General features: G+C 40.1%; 2 protein-coding genes across 2 annotated transcripts; both read left to right on the top strand.

Moving 5' to 3' along the window:
• The first annotated feature begins 2,361 nt into the window (after positions 1-2,361).
• lmod1b (leiomodin 1b (smooth muscle)) lies at positions 2,362-7,914 on the top strand. The gene is made up of 4 exons (XM_084348195.1): positions 2,362-2,576; positions 2,697-3,014; positions 4,129-5,877; positions 6,562-7,914. Exons 2-4 carry the CDS (start codon positions 2,727-2,729, stop codon positions 6,586-6,588), a joined length of 2,064 nt encoding a protein of 687 aa, XP_084204321.1. The 5' UTR covers positions 2,362-2,576; positions 2,697-2,726; the 3' UTR covers positions 6,589-7,914.
• Positions 7,915-9,740: 1,826 nt separating this feature from the next.
• On the top strand, positions 9,741-14,564 carry timm17a (translocase of inner mitochondrial membrane 17 homolog A (yeast)). Its single transcript, XM_084348473.1, has 6 exons — positions 9,741-9,815; positions 10,937-11,036; positions 11,473-11,536; positions 12,114-12,242; positions 13,423-13,533; positions 13,654-14,564. Exons 1-6 carry the CDS (start codon positions 9,790-9,792, stop codon positions 13,728-13,730), a joined length of 507 nt encoding a protein of 168 aa, XP_084204599.1. The 5' UTR covers positions 9,741-9,789; the 3' UTR covers positions 13,731-14,564.
• Positions 14,565-15,444: the final 880 nt, after the last annotated feature.

The raw sequence follows: 15,444 nt of genomic DNA, 5'->3' as shown, positions 1-15,444 counted from the left end.
TTGTTGCCAAGCGAGATAAAGAAAAATTGGACCAGCATCATGTTAAAAGTTTGTTATAAATGTATTCATTCATAAATTACAGAGTTATAACTTGAATCATTCACTTTATAACAAGATAAAAAGTAAAGTGTTATGACAAGAAAGGTTGTTATTCCAATAACATGAGGATGTCTTGTTATAACGTGAAAACAAATGTTTTTAATAATTTATCTTAAAGTTATGGCAGTGTATTGCTGCCAAGCCGGAATTGAAAAATGGATAAACATCACGTTATAATGTTAAATATATTGTCATTATACTTGTACAATGACAATAAAAATGTATTAAAGGTTTGTTATTTAAAGTTAATTGTTATAACAAGACATTGTTTGTTGTAAAAGTTCTTTTTGTAACATACATTTGTTTTTCATAGTAACGTGAATATATCTTGTTATGACGATAAATGTTTACATTATAAGGTGATACTGATCTATTTATATTTTCCTGACGTGGCAGCAACACACATGAAGAATCACAGTTGTCATGCTGATCAGTAAACTTCTCCTTGAGACTGAGACCTCACTGCTGTATCTTGTCTCACTGCTAAACCATGCAATGAACCAGACAGGACCTGTTAGTTTACAGCGTAAATTGTTTCCTCCGATGGCGACGTCCATATGTACAGCTTTGTTGAGCCTCTGTAAAGCACAAAGAGAACACTGGACTTTTCTTTGTAAGATGCTTTCATATGTAGTTTGACATAACAGTTGCTCAATGATGTTTCCTGTTTATTTGTGCTTCTAAACCAACTCCATGAGTGTGTTTTAATAATGAAACTGACGTCAGTTGGCAAAATAACTTGTCTAGGTGGCTTTGTGTCTGTCGTCATATGGATGGTATGACATTGTAATATAAAGTGAGTGAGAAGTTTTTATTTCTATTAACATAAAATTTAACTTTGGAATGTAAAATACAACTGTCTCCTGTGTCCTTTTGTTTCCAAGACATGTGATTATAGTGTCTCAGTGAGTGTTTACATCATTTCCACCACTAGATGTCCATATTAACCTACAGACAGTGTTAAACATGTTCAGATGTTCTTTCATCATAACACGCAGCACTGCTGTCAACAAATTATTAGTCATTTACGTATTTGCACTCAAATGTATCTTACAGTTTGCCGTACAACTGTGATATAAGTATATTTTACATTTTTATATTCTGTTAGTGATGGAGTGTAACTAAGTACATGTACTCAAGTACTGTATTTAGTCACAATTGTAAAGTTCTTGTACTTTACTTGAGTACTTCCTTTTTTTACTTAATACTTTCATTCCACTACATTCTGGAGGCTAATGTTGTACTTTTTACACCACTACTATACATTTCGTTACTAGTTACTTTACTTTACTTTAGAGTACAACGTAATTTATTTTATCAGCAATCAGATAAAAAGAAAATTGCTCCAAATATCAATTGAATATCAGATCTGATCCGATTCAGTTGTATACAGCACAAGAATACATGTAAACTGTTTCTGTACATATTGAAATGTTGGCAAGTTGTTGGTTGAAGCTAAAGCTTATACATTATCTATTTGACATCAAAGCAGCTTCATAAAAATGACAACACCCTGCTCTGATCACACATTTAAATCATTTTAAATTATTCTAAAACTTCTTTTCTAAATTTACAAAATGTGCAACAAATGTTCAGTTCCTCACTATGACGTTTCTTAGGGTTAGGCTCTCTCACTTTAAACAACTTTCCTTTATGATGTCATTTGTTTTAAACCTTAAACATGAATTTTAGTGCCCATGCTTATTATGTATATCAGTAGCAGATTGTAAGCCAACCCCAATGGTGAAAACCATAAAATTACATAAAGATCATTTATAAAAGAAAAAGAAGAGTTTCAGTTTCTTTGCTGTAATAAACAAGAGGATGATAACTTTTATTGAGCACTCAAGTTTGCCACTATGCATTTCACTGCACATATTTATTGACCATAATAATCACTGGTGGACTCTCTTGCCTCTGTCCAAAGTCCACCACTGATGTAAAAGTGAAGCAATAAATCTGTTCACCCTAAATCATTGGCCACAACAAAACCACTGTATTGCCCTGTTGCCCTGTTCCCAAACTGTTGAAAAAATATTAATTCAAGAAAATAGGAGGTAAGAATAGTTCCTTGAAGAAACACTGGTGGCAGAAAATCTGATATGAAATCCTGAGCTGTTAAAATTAGAGTCATTGCTAAACAAAAAAAGTCAGAGCTGCTCTCAATATAAACATGAATTGTGTAATAGGAAGTCTGTGTAACTCTGCTCTGACATCTCTGTAAACTTCAGCCCTTCCCATTACCTTTAAAGGAGTGTGTACCCTGAACTAAATATGGACATGCACTTTCACAGGATTTCGAAGAATGTCCCAGCCTCACAGTCCACTCTGATGATGCGAGGCTCTCGCAGTTCATCACTGGTACCCCTCACTGCAAGACTGCGAGTCCAGCCTCTTTGCACCAGGATTGATGCCTCTCGTGGCTTTTTGGTGAGCGGGACGTGACGGGACAGCAGGACACCAGTGTCTGACCTACGGTAATACTCAGCTTCTCACCACAGGAGAGAAATTACACAATAATCAGATAAAGGGATTGGCCGTGCTAACGCCATCAGCATCTCCAAAGAAAATCTCTCTGTTCTCCTTCACTGCTTTAGCCTTTAAAACCCAAGAAGCCTGAGGAAACCATGTCGAGGAGAAAGATGAGAGGCCTGACCCGTACGGGCCGTCAGGTCAGCGAGGACCCAGACCTGGATAACCTGCTGTCCACCCTCTCCCCTGAGGAGGTGGAGGAGCTGGAGAAGGACATGATGAAAGTGCCAGACCTTACCCCAGAGGATGGGAAGATTGTAGCCCAAGGGGAGAGTCAACCAGGGCAGCCACCTACGAGCAACAACGTCCGGGGTGCTAAACTGGATGGCAGACGGGAGAGTGATCCTAAAGGGAGGCTCAGTCAGAGGGAACAGTCATTTGAGGTTTGTGAATGCTTCATTTGAGTCCTTATCTGGTATGTTTTGGATTTGACTTAAAAGAAATGAATGTTTAATTCCCGTAACTCTCTTATAATGTTTGTACCTGAGCAGTTTGTTATTATAAATCCTGCAGATGAGTGATTTTAGAAGTCTTTTTGAAATCAAATGTTTGCACTCATGAGCAATAGATTACAGCCTTATGTAACAACCACTGCCCCAGAGGTATTCTAATGATAGCTTTCATGTGCTTGAAGCAAACCACCAACTGGACCTCATGCACCCAGGGTTCATCAGCTCATAAATAGTGTAGGGCTTTCTTCCGTGCCAGGAAAAACATTGTTGTCCCCTCCGAGGCTCACTTACATCCATTTCACATCCTCAATCATCCTCTCACAAGCGAGGAAAAAAAAACAGCAACATAAAAACACACCAAAACTCCTTTATTCCTGTGACATGATGTAAAAGACTTGTGAGCCCCCCTCGATCGAGTGTCAGGGAGCCAGATTTCTTGCGTGTTTAAAAAAGAGAGGCACTTCAGTCGACGGTCCTGCGGAGCTTCTTAATCCCGGCCTGATGGAATTCCTTGGTTGATTGCTCCTACACTCACTGCCTTTTAAGGCTACATCTGCCAGGGCCACGGCCTCGCACAGCAAAACAGATGGAGACTCACAAATCAAACACTTTGCAGGCTACTCGCTGCAAATGTATCCCTCCGCTGTAAAATGGTTCCTTGTCCTTTTGCTGACTGTAAACACACATGCCGAATTATGTCAGGGAGAGTGTGTGTGTTTACAGCGAGCAGATGGACGAGGAGCCGTCTGGCAGTAAATGAACACAGTATTTGTATGGATATTTGGTGTTATATCGTACTGTACATGTCATGATTTATATACTGTATGGCTGCACTGTATAGCCAAGTTATTTCAATAATGGGACTTTAAAGATGTCTTTAAATTTTGCAAAATGGCACCCTCATTCTGTATTTGCTGTGATTTATTTTGGTTTAAGAGACACACATTCCTTCCTAAGGACATTTTTAATGGTTTATTTTTGCTATCGGTGTATGTTTAACTGCATTACTCTCCTGATGATGCTCTTCATGTTTCTCCTCCTGCAGGGTGAGTCAAAGAAGGAGAGCCGGAAGCAGGAATATCTGAGGAAGATGGGCCTGAGCCAGGAGGGGAACGATGACACGAAAGTAGAGTTGCGAAGTCAAGCTAGTGTCTCGAACGAAAAAGACACGAAGGTGGACGACAGAAACAGCAAAGACAGTTCGAAAGAGGAGCGAAGTCGGCTGTCAAGTAGATACCGGAAGCAGGAGAGCAAAGAGAGCGACGTGAAAGATGAAACCAAGGAGAAAGAGAAACATGAGGACAGTAAGGTAAGAGACAGAAGAGAAACCAGAGAGAGCACAGGAAGTAAAACAAAGGATATGATCTCAAAGTTACAGGAGAAAAAGGATGACAGAGAAAAGGAGAGGAAGGAAGACTGCAGGAGAAAAGATGACAGCAAAACCAAAGACATTATCTCAAAGCTGCGAGAGAAACAAGAAAAGGAGGTGGGCAAGGAAAAGGAAAGAAAATCGGAGGGTTTCAGGACACAAGGACTCGTCTCTAAAATGTTGGAGAAGCAGAGCAAGGTACAAGAGAACCAGGTTCCAGAGGGTAAATCTGAAGAGAAGAAGCCCAAAGCAGAGGAGAAAAAAGCTGAAGATAAAAACAAGCCTGACGTCAAACTTGAGCGACAACCATCTAAGAGAGGTGAGATGCAGGTGAAACATGACAAGGCGGAGAAAAGAACAGATAGAGAAGAGCTGGTCAACCACAGTGACCACGTGAAAGAGAAGGAGAAGATCAGCACAGAGAAGAAAGTAGGGGAGAAAGAGGAAAGCATAGGCAAAGTAAAAAAAGCTGAGAATACTGAGAAACTTGGCAACTGCGTGGCCAAAAACACCCCGAACAGCAAGGCCAAAGAGGAAGAGGAGGAGGACGAAGACTCCAGCATGTTTGACGAGCTGATGGAGCAGGTACGAAGCAACGACCCTTCCCTCACCGAGCTCAACGTCAACAACTCGGAGGTCATCAAGACGAAAACACTCATCGAGTTTGCAGAAGCTTTGCACAAGAACACCAACGTTAAGAAGGTTGCTTTGGCCAACTGCCGCGCGGACGACCACGTGGCTTATGCCTTCGCAGGCACGCTACGCAGCAACAAATCCATCACCAGTATCAACCTGGACTCCAACCACCTCACTGGTAAGGGCATCCTGTCTCTGATCCAGGCGCTGCCGCACAACTCCACACTGACTGAGCTCCGCTTTCAGAACCAGCGTCACATCTGTGGTGGGAAGACTGAGATGGAGATGACCAAGATCCTGAAAGAAAACACAACCCTGCTCAAACTGGGCTACCACTTTGAGCTAGCTGGTCCCAGGATGACCACGACAAACATACTGAGTCGCAACATGGACCGACAGAGGCAGAAGCGGCTACAGGAGCAGAAGCAGGCGCAGGCCAATGGGGAGAAGAAGGGGACTCTGGAGGTGCCCAAGACGGGTGGTGGAGGATCTCTCAGAAGCTCGCCCAAAAATTCACCCAAACCTTCTCCAATACCTTCGCCAATGCCATCGCCTAAGCTGACTCCTAAAAGAGGAGCTGGAGGTCCAACTCCGCCGCCACCTCCACCTCCTCCTGGGGGTGGACCTCCACCGCCACCACCTCCTATGCTGAATGTAGACTCCCTGAGGAACTCTCTGACTCCGGTGTCGCAGAGGAAGCTGGATGGGAAAGGCCCAGGCGGTAGTAAGAACTCAAGGGACCAACTGCTCGCCTCGATCAGAGGAAGCGATGTTAAACAACTCAAGAAGGTACGTAATCATCTTTATGAATCCGACTGCTTTTCTTGCAAAGACCTGTCCTACTCTGCCTCTGATTGGCTAGTACTTGTTTCCTTTCACAATCATCTTAGGCGGGGCTAAACCCAGGACACAGGAAGCAAAATAGTGTTGGGGTGAACTTGTTTTGCACATGGGGAGGCGAGCCCTGGCATTAAAATGTCTAAATCCCCGCAAAAGAAATAGTAAGAGCTGCTTGTTTAGGTTTGTACCGTTAGCGACCGTGTTAGTGTTAGCATTACTTGCCATTTTTAGCATTTAGGTTGCTAGCTAAGAGGTTGTTGTGCTTGTTGTTGTCTACATCCACTGTGTCAGTTCAATTCGTTGGCAGTTTGTAGTTAATACATGTTTGATTGATTGATTGATTTATAGTGCTGGGATGCTAGTATTTACAGCTAACTTCCGGGCACTATTGAAAGGCTCTGTGATCGGCCATTGCTTTAAAAGAAAATGGTCCATTGGAGTAAACGGAGAAGACTACTCAAGGGCAATGAACCTAAACAACCCAACCAACAAAGGCATCATATAACAGGCAGAGTAGGGCAGGTCTTAGCAAGGATAGCAGTGGGATCCATAACGCGGTATGTACAATCAGTTTATGCATAGGTTAGTTAAGCCACAGTATATTCTAACATACCTATGTTTTATTTTCCCCAGGTGCCGGTGCCAAAATGGTTGCAGTAACATTTCCCGTTGGAATCTAAAGTGAAACAGAAGAGCGAGGGAGAACAGACATCTCACCACAGGTTTTCAAGGAGATACAGTTAACACTACTTTCCACCCCGGGATGCAGTCGACGAACTGTGCTGTGGGACGGATGGAGAAAGCGAAACGTGAGATGTCCAATCGGTTGGACGACTAGCCCTCACTATGAGTTCTCCCCTCAAACACTGGACCAAAAGGACTCTGTGGAGAATGAGTGATGCAGGGCTCTCTATTAGCCGACTGCAGAGAGCGCCATGAGTTTTTTTGTGGTTGTTTGTCTTCAGTTCATATTGACGCTTTGCTGGTTATTTGCACTAGATAATATGAAGCCGATCATATAACATGTGGGCTTGTGTATGCATCTGAATGTGAGCGTGGTGGGAGCGTGTGTTGAGCTTAATAAGAGATTCAAACAACTCTTTATAAAATTCTAATATACGAAAATTGATCAGTAATATAGTGGACATTAATTTGACCATTTATTTATTTTTTATTTGTGGGGAATCCACCTTATACTTGTAAATCCGTTCAAACTGGGAATTATGAAATGGCGGAAATATCAGGGAATTAACAAACATGGCGGCCTGACTTAAGAAAATCTGGGTGAGAAAAAAAAAAAAAGGTCAAGGTGGTCTTTGATTGTGTGTCTCATTGCCAAATCTCAAGACATCTCAGGCAGGGTTTAATGGATTGGAAAGCAGCCCAGAGGAATCCTGGTGCATGACGAAAGAGTTTGAGCATGGAAATAATTACATCATGCATTTTTATCAGGAAGTTAAAATGGCTGCCCTTCAGTATCTGATGTTATATTTTGTACAGAATCATTCTAGCCTGGGTTGTTTGCATACCTTACATAACTTGTAATGTAATACATCGACATGTCTTAATCTTAGGGGGATTTGGAAAACTATTACTGGCTTGATATCAACCCCGCTGTTGATTTACACCATACTAAAAGTGAATGTCGTTACTAAAGGACTTTATTATGTTAAACAAAAATCAGAGTGGCACTCACATATGTTCACATATGTACTGTGTAACAAAAGATTAATATCTGATTACACACGCCTTTCTTACAGAGCCTGTATGTCTTCAATAAAAGATTCTGGTTATGTTGCAATGACAAGTCACAAGTGTTATGTTATGCCTGGCTGATATCATTAAGGAGAATATGTACAGCATGTGTAAAATGAAATACAACTGACTTTTGCAATATTTTTCATTATGATAAATCAATGTATGTATGTATAAACATCTGTTGAGCTGTCATTCATTTCCATTGAAATTGTACACTGTTCACGATATACTCCAGATCAAGCTGTTAATAGGAATTTATGCACAATATCTAAAGTGCCATATACAGATATGTATCAACATGCAGTGTAAATAATATCTCTAACTACATTTAAAGGACTTCTTTAAGGAATCCTGACAACTGAGTTAATGAAGTTAATGTAAAGATTTCTCCTCCATTTATACACTCATTTACATGCCATCTAGACTTTTTTTTTACATAACATGTTTGAAGCTGCAGGGAAACAGTGGGAGCTGTCTGCTGTTGACCCACCATCATCCTGAGTGTTCAGAGGAGAACAGAAGAACAGCACCAACAGCAGCAGCAGGCCAGTTTATGTCTCCATCTCTCTCTCTCTCCACGAAATGCCTATATTTGGGCATTTCGCAATGAAAGCTTGCTTTGCGATTCATTCCTTTCTCGTTCCTAATAATGGGCTGCAGGCCAGCGGTCTGTCTCTTGGCTGTGGCTGCTCCCCTGACCGACAGCACTGATCTCAGATGGAGCAAAAAGAGGGGAAGAATGAAAATGTTGATATTGTGGGTTGTTCAGCGCCCAACAAAGGAGAGCTAAGGAGACTTGTATTGATGTATATGTAGAAGGTAACTCTAATTCTGATTCTAGTATATCAACAGTTTTTGGTTGATGTTTACATCAGGCACACAGTATGCGCATGTTTAGTTTACTCTTCAAGCTAACTGCACATTTAGGCATGACTGCATTAATCTACTCAGGGGCCCAGGGCAAAATGAGCTGCTGGGCCCCTGTTGGCCCCCCTCTCCTGGAATATGACCCTTGACCCTTGTTTAGCTGTGTGGAAATCTGATTCAAAACAAATATATCTAATAATATGCTACATATAAACACTAGGCCTGTGTCAGATAATATAATAAACGTATTAAAACAGGGTGGGAGTAGCTATTTCGGGTGCCCCTGGTTTCAGAAGTAAAAGTCACATTCATTTTTCAATAGACAATTTTATGAAACTCACAATTGTAGCACTTCTGGTTTGGATCGGCACAAAACTATCCCTGTTCATCTGTAAAAAACAGCGGTGTGTATCCCAGCTGACATTAGGCGAGTGGCAGGGTACACATGTCGCCAGGTCATCACAGGGCATGGTCAAAACATGACCTGTAAATAATTTAATTAAGCTAATGGGGTTCTTCCATTATCCAGCAAAATCCCATGCCTAACACTGAGGATAATGCTTAAGGAAAAAAGTGCTTCTGTCATAATGGCTTTCTATTCCAAAGAAGATTGTATTATTCTTTTCTTTTCTTTTTATTATTATTATTATTATTATTATTATTATTATTATTATTGCTCTCTTTGAGTCTGGAACAAACTACAACAAAGGCCCAGAATGATCAGTGCACCTTTAAAATGTATCCTAAAAGCAGCTTGTTTTCTTTGACATATTCCTTGAATTTCAAAGCTTTAAATGTTATATATTGTCACCTTTGTCTCTTTTATTTATTTTTACTGTAACTTTTTTTCTATGGTAACAGGATAAACTTTACAATCCCTTGTTTAACTGTATGGCCATAAAACATGTTGACATACCGGTTCACCTCCTTCTGACTGAACCACTGACATTAGTTACCAAACTAAAGTTGAGTACGGAGTCCCTGAGGTCCCAAAAATAAGACTTTTTAATGCAATGATGACTCACGGGACAACAGAACAACAAGGTCAACAAGATCCATTTATTGCTATAAGAAGTTGAATTCCCTACCAGATAATAACGTGTTGCCATAATGAGACATCTTGTTCCCTTGCGCTTTGCTTAAAAACACATGAAATGTCCCTTTAAGATATCACGTTGTGCAGTTACGTCAGGTTGCCGATAAGCGTTACGTCAGAGGGAACAGCGAAAGAACAAAATGGAGGAGTATGCCAGAGAACCATGGTGAGTCTTATAACCAAATAAAATACATTTTTCGTCTGTGTTTTGCTAAGTCATCTTCATGACTCCATTTTGCGTAACTACCACCTCAAGTGTGTATAATTATTTTTGTGGTACGACGTGTGGCATAACCCGAAACATGTGAAATCTGGTTGGCTACCTAGCGTTAGCACACATGCTAACTTTACATAGAACTGTATTGGCAGTGTGTGCTAGCATTACACCGCTGTAGCTAAATCACGTTGCTAGTGACCTTGTCGGTTTACTTACCCACATGTCATTACATTTTGTGTATCGACTCAAGTCACTGAGTCTGTATAAGCTGTTATGTGATCTACAGTGAATGTCAAGCGCTGTTGTGAGAATTTTAGCTGTTCGGAGTAAATTAGCCCAGTTATGGTTGTTTGCGTTAGCATATTGGTAAGCTAGCCAAGTTAGCCACCTGTGTGCTAACTTTATCTGTTGGGGGCAGCCTGAGGGTTGCTCAACGCCGAGAGAAGGGCTACTCGAGACATGTCAGATTTCATCAGAAAACGTAGAAACTGAAATCGACAGTGTAGATGTAGAGTTAAGATAATTTTGCCATTGTTTACTAGTGACATGTTTATGTCCATGGTCTGGTATCATCCAGTAGGACTGTCCTGGATTAGGTTTAGCTGTCACTAAAACCAGGTGGTACACAGCAACATAAGGATTTGCAAGTTTCTCATAAATTAATGTGTGCAATAGTTTTATTCAGCCAGGAGTTTTGAGTTTAACAAGCAGCTTTTGAAATAAATGGAAACGGTTCTCAAGATATTTTGTTTTTTAATTGTTGACAGTGTGTTTACTGTGTTTTGGTTCTTCTTAAGTGGAGATGCCCTTGAAGTTAACAGTGAGGTCACATATCTTGGTATTCATTTTACACAAATCTACTCTTGTTTAGATTAGCTTTATTGTATTTACATATTAACATGATAAGACAGTGCTTGTTCCGCTACAATCAGTCTTGGCTTCCAGTCCATACTCATGGGGCATATCAAGACTGAACCTGCTACTAGAGATCATTAAACCTATAAATACAACTTAATGCTATTTAATATATATGATCATGTCCTACGCTAATGGCTGTCATTTGATTATAGTCCCTGGAGGATTGTGGATGACTGCGGGGGAGCCTTCACCATGGGAGCTATTGGAGGAGGAATATTCCAGGCAGTAAAAGGCTTCAGAAACGCACCCTCAGTAAGTTGAGTCATGTAGCTTAACACTGTTCTTTGCGGCATCGCCTCAGTTAGGTACAACTATTATAACATCCTAATACAAAACATAACACAAACAACATGGGACTGGTTTAACACCTGTTTTAGAGCATGCACTACACCATGTTTTGTCATTGTCCAATGTTAATGGCACAGTTGACTGCAGAAATGTCATTGTCCACCACAGCACTGGATACTATAGTTAAACATAAACTATTAGGTTAAGTACCAGTACCAAGTAAAGGAAAGAAGTGCTTTTCTCTGTCAGTGTGGTATCTTCTCAGTAATTTTAGTGACACTTCAAGGAAACCTGTTTCTTCCACCATGTCTTAAATTGATATAATCTGCAATTTTTCATCATATCCTCTCTTGACAATGAATTTGCATTGATCTGTGTTTGCTGTTGCTTCCTCTTGTAGGGGATGAGCCACAGAATGAGAGGTAGCATGACTGCCATCAAGACCAGAGCCCCACAGCTTGGAGGTACGAATAACTGTCGAATTTAGATATCTGCCAAGAAGTGGAGGTTTGGTGTCATGTTATTTCTGTTACTTACAATTCCCAGTTTGATAAGTTGATCATGGCTGGAAAAAGTATCAGAACATCCACTGTCCTGCCTAAAACCACTACTGCAATTTCCCATGTTCCCATGTCATTTCATGAAAATATGGCTAAATATATACTGCCTTGTTGTCCTTCTTAAAGCTCAGACATGAGCTGTATAGAGGTCAGCCTGCTAGTGTTGCCTCGCTGCTCTCCGTTACCACAGCAGGCTCTTCAGTGCATGCATTTTACTGCATATCCAAGAGAAAGAGTGTGAAAAAAAAATTATTATTCAGATAGTATTTTAATGTGTCTCCTTTGTAACTGGCATAATAGACACGAACCCAAGCTCACTATTCTTCATTTAGGAGCAGACGACAAATAGAGCCACTTTCTGAGCCTACAACTGTTGTGTACCCTTGTACTAAAAAAACATTTTTGGTTGAATATAACTCAAAATAATGGCAAAATAGCCCGACACAGTGTCCTAACTTGTTGAATCTTTTTTGGGTAACAGGAAGCTTCGCAGTATGGGGAGGCCTCTTCTCCATGATTGACTGTGGTTTAGTAAAAGTACGAGGGAAGGAGGATCCCTGGAACTCAATCACAAGTGGGGCCATGACTGGAGCGATCCTCGCTGCAAGAAGTGAGTAAACTTAGAAGCTGGCTGTTAACAGTCAACAGATAGCACTAACATGTATGAGTGAGGCTCTGTGCTCGTCACTGTGACTTGTCAAAACTTTCTAGTGCAGGAAGTGAGAGCTTAAAGATTGTTGATGTTGTTTATTGTTCACTAGAGTCCTCCTGAAAATCTAGTTTTCTTGTAGACCGTTCTAGACTAATTGCAGTAATCGTGTGACAGCTGAACTGATTTTCAACACTGACACTGACAATAATTGAATTAGTTTGAGATTGTCCAGTTTATAGTATTTAAACTGGATTTAGGCAGACTAACTAAAGTTGTTATGTTTTGTGACTGTGCTACATGTGAGACCATATATGTTCTCATTTTTTAATGTGAGCTAAGTTATAATTAGACCCTACAGCTGGGCATGGGACAATATGAATATGACAATACGATTACCATGTACAACATAACTGTGATTCAAAATATTATCCCGATAATCATCAAAATATTATTAAAACTTTAAAAAATAAAAAATAAAATTGCACTTAAACATACTGGAATCACTTTAATCTTATTTTAATTTTATTTTTTTCAGGAAAAACACATTTTATTGCATCACAGATAGGACACACATCTTTTATTGTGAAAAACAAACAATCAGAGAATGTTGAAAGAATCTTAAGGTCTTCCTGCACAAATAAAGGATAAATAAATATTGGTAACCTCATCTCCCTGTTATTTTCAAAATCTCTAATCAACCATCCCTGTCCCACACACTTTTTGTGTCCACCTACAAAGCTTTTTTAATTTTCTTTGCCAGATTAAATTTATTCTCAGGACTGTGTGGGCATGTAGAGATCAAGCTCGATTCACATCTTTTTGTCACTGTCTTTGTTCATTTTGTTGCACCTTTTTAGTACATTAACTTTGGTGATCTTGTGATCCAGCCAGGCTCCACTTACCTTAAACATAAAAACAGTTTTAATTGTGGAGGACAGGTGAAAACACCTGTATGGCTGTGCAAGCTCTGGTGACCTCCTAAAGAAAATACTTGAAAAAAAAGTTGTGAAAATTTAACCGTGGGTGTCCTTTTTAACACACTAACATATCAACTTCCCTGTTTAATCTACTTATTTGAGTTGTGGAGACGAGTGTACTGTGTTCATGTAATATATTAACAATCCCTGTTCCTCTGTAGATGGACCAGTAGCCATGGTAGGCTCTGCAGCCATGGGAGGTATCCTGCTGGCGTTGATAGAGGGCGCTGGAATCCTGCTTACGAGGTTTGCCTCCTCACAGTTCCCAACTGGTAAGTAATACATCTGATATTGGTAGCTTGTATCATTAATAGATACATAAATAAATCTACATCCATTACACAGCAGCTGTCATCTCATTCTGAAGTTCACCATTATTTTTTTCTCTCCAGGGCCCCAGTTTGCAGAGGAACCCGCCCCCACTGCCATGCCCTCCCCTTCCTTTGGAGACTACAGACAATATCAGTGAGAGGACTCCCCACTTCTTATCCACTAGGCCTTTTTGAATTCCTTGCTGAAGTTACGAAGAAGAAATGGAGATGCAAAGTACCACACGTCAAAACATAGCAACAGCACCCAACTTTTAACAGACTGTGTCGGAGAACTGAAGGACAAAAAACACATCTTCATTTTCCTTCTTTCAGGAGCCATGTACAGATCTGCCTTTTTTGCCATTCTCAGCCTTGTCATGTGCATCTGCTTCACCTCACATTACTTTAAATACAGACATGTGGTGCGATCTATTGTTCGATGATCCAGAGTTTGTAGGAGTGAGATGTGTTTTTCCTGTTTTGTTTTGGTCATATATAGTAATCGCTGCATGTAGACCGACAAGTGGGAGGTCAAGGCTGACGAGCTCTGGAAAATGTTGAATTTAGCAAAGCACGTCACACATGGAACATCATGATTTATATATAAATATGATGTATATACAGTAAAAGCTTTCCACTTGTATTCAATTAGTCTTTATTTGCCTTAAATATGTCATCTGCTTGGGCTGGCCACTGACATTTGGCTGGCCTTCATTATTTGATTTATGAAGGCAAACAACTATCAGATACAATGCTATTCCTGGGATATTAGTTTGTTTTAAAGTGATTTATTTATTTTAGATTGTATTAAGTTGTTCTATTGTATGTGACAGCGCTTTTACATTCAATACAAGGGGGTGGAAATGACGGCTAATGACCAAGGATGGCAAAGGCAGTACAAATGAATGGATAAACTCAAGCAAGGGATTGATCCATACTGTATAAAATCTGTATGACAGATTGTACTATGGTACAATAAAGAATTAAGTTGTCGTGTGTGTCTTTAGATTTATTAATAGTTCTAGTTGGAGCTGGGAAAAATGTAGGAGTGATTGAACCTTACTTTTGCTACCACTGCCCACAACGCATGCTGCCTGGGCAGGAGTACTGATTCCCCACTAGAGGGTAGTCCTCGCCAGCTTATCCACACTGGTGTTGCTCTCTCATGCCTGGCCAAAACTGTGTCACTGACAGTTTTAAGAATGTGTTTACAAAAGCCACATAAGGGAGCACTTTTCTCTTACATTCTTGTATGTTTGTGTCACACACCTGTTATCAGTTTGAAGCCAGCTCTGTGTAGTCACAGGTTAAGGACACTGGAAGAGCAAGGTAATGGGGAAAAGGACCTTGATGCAACTTTGACGTCACCAGGTTGATATGTGGGGTCAGGGATTGTTTGTTTCATGGCAGAGCTGCACAGTTGAGACTTAAGTTGAACATAAGTGAAAATGTTTTTCCTTAAAAACATTCAATAAATCAATACAATAAGACATCAAATCTTTCACGTGACACACACCATGGGTTTTTGATTATTAGGTTTATGACTGCAACTAACCAGTAAGACATTTTATTGAATAATCAGGCGTTTATTTTCTCACTTAAGAAGTTGTAGTTGTTCAACCTATAAATATCAGAAAATATATATTTTTTTAAAATGCACATCAAAAGATGGTCTTGACATTTAAAGTCCCTTTTCTTTCCCTCAACCAACACTCGATAACCCCCAATACACTCTTTACAGTTGTAGATGGCTCAGCGGACCAGCAAATATTCTCATTTCAAAAACAAAGAAATTAATTTTAGGCATTTTGACAAACTACTGTTGATAGACTAGTTGATTAATTGACCCGGGTATGTAATAAATACTTAATA

Source organism: Pagrus pagrus, assembly GCF_965226575.1.
Source record: "Pagrus pagrus genome assembly, chromosome: 3".
Lineage (NCBI taxonomy): Eukaryota > Metazoa > Chordata > Actinopteri > Spariformes > Sparidae > Pagrus > Pagrus pagrus.
This window is presented reverse-complemented; position numbering and strand designations above follow the sequence as displayed.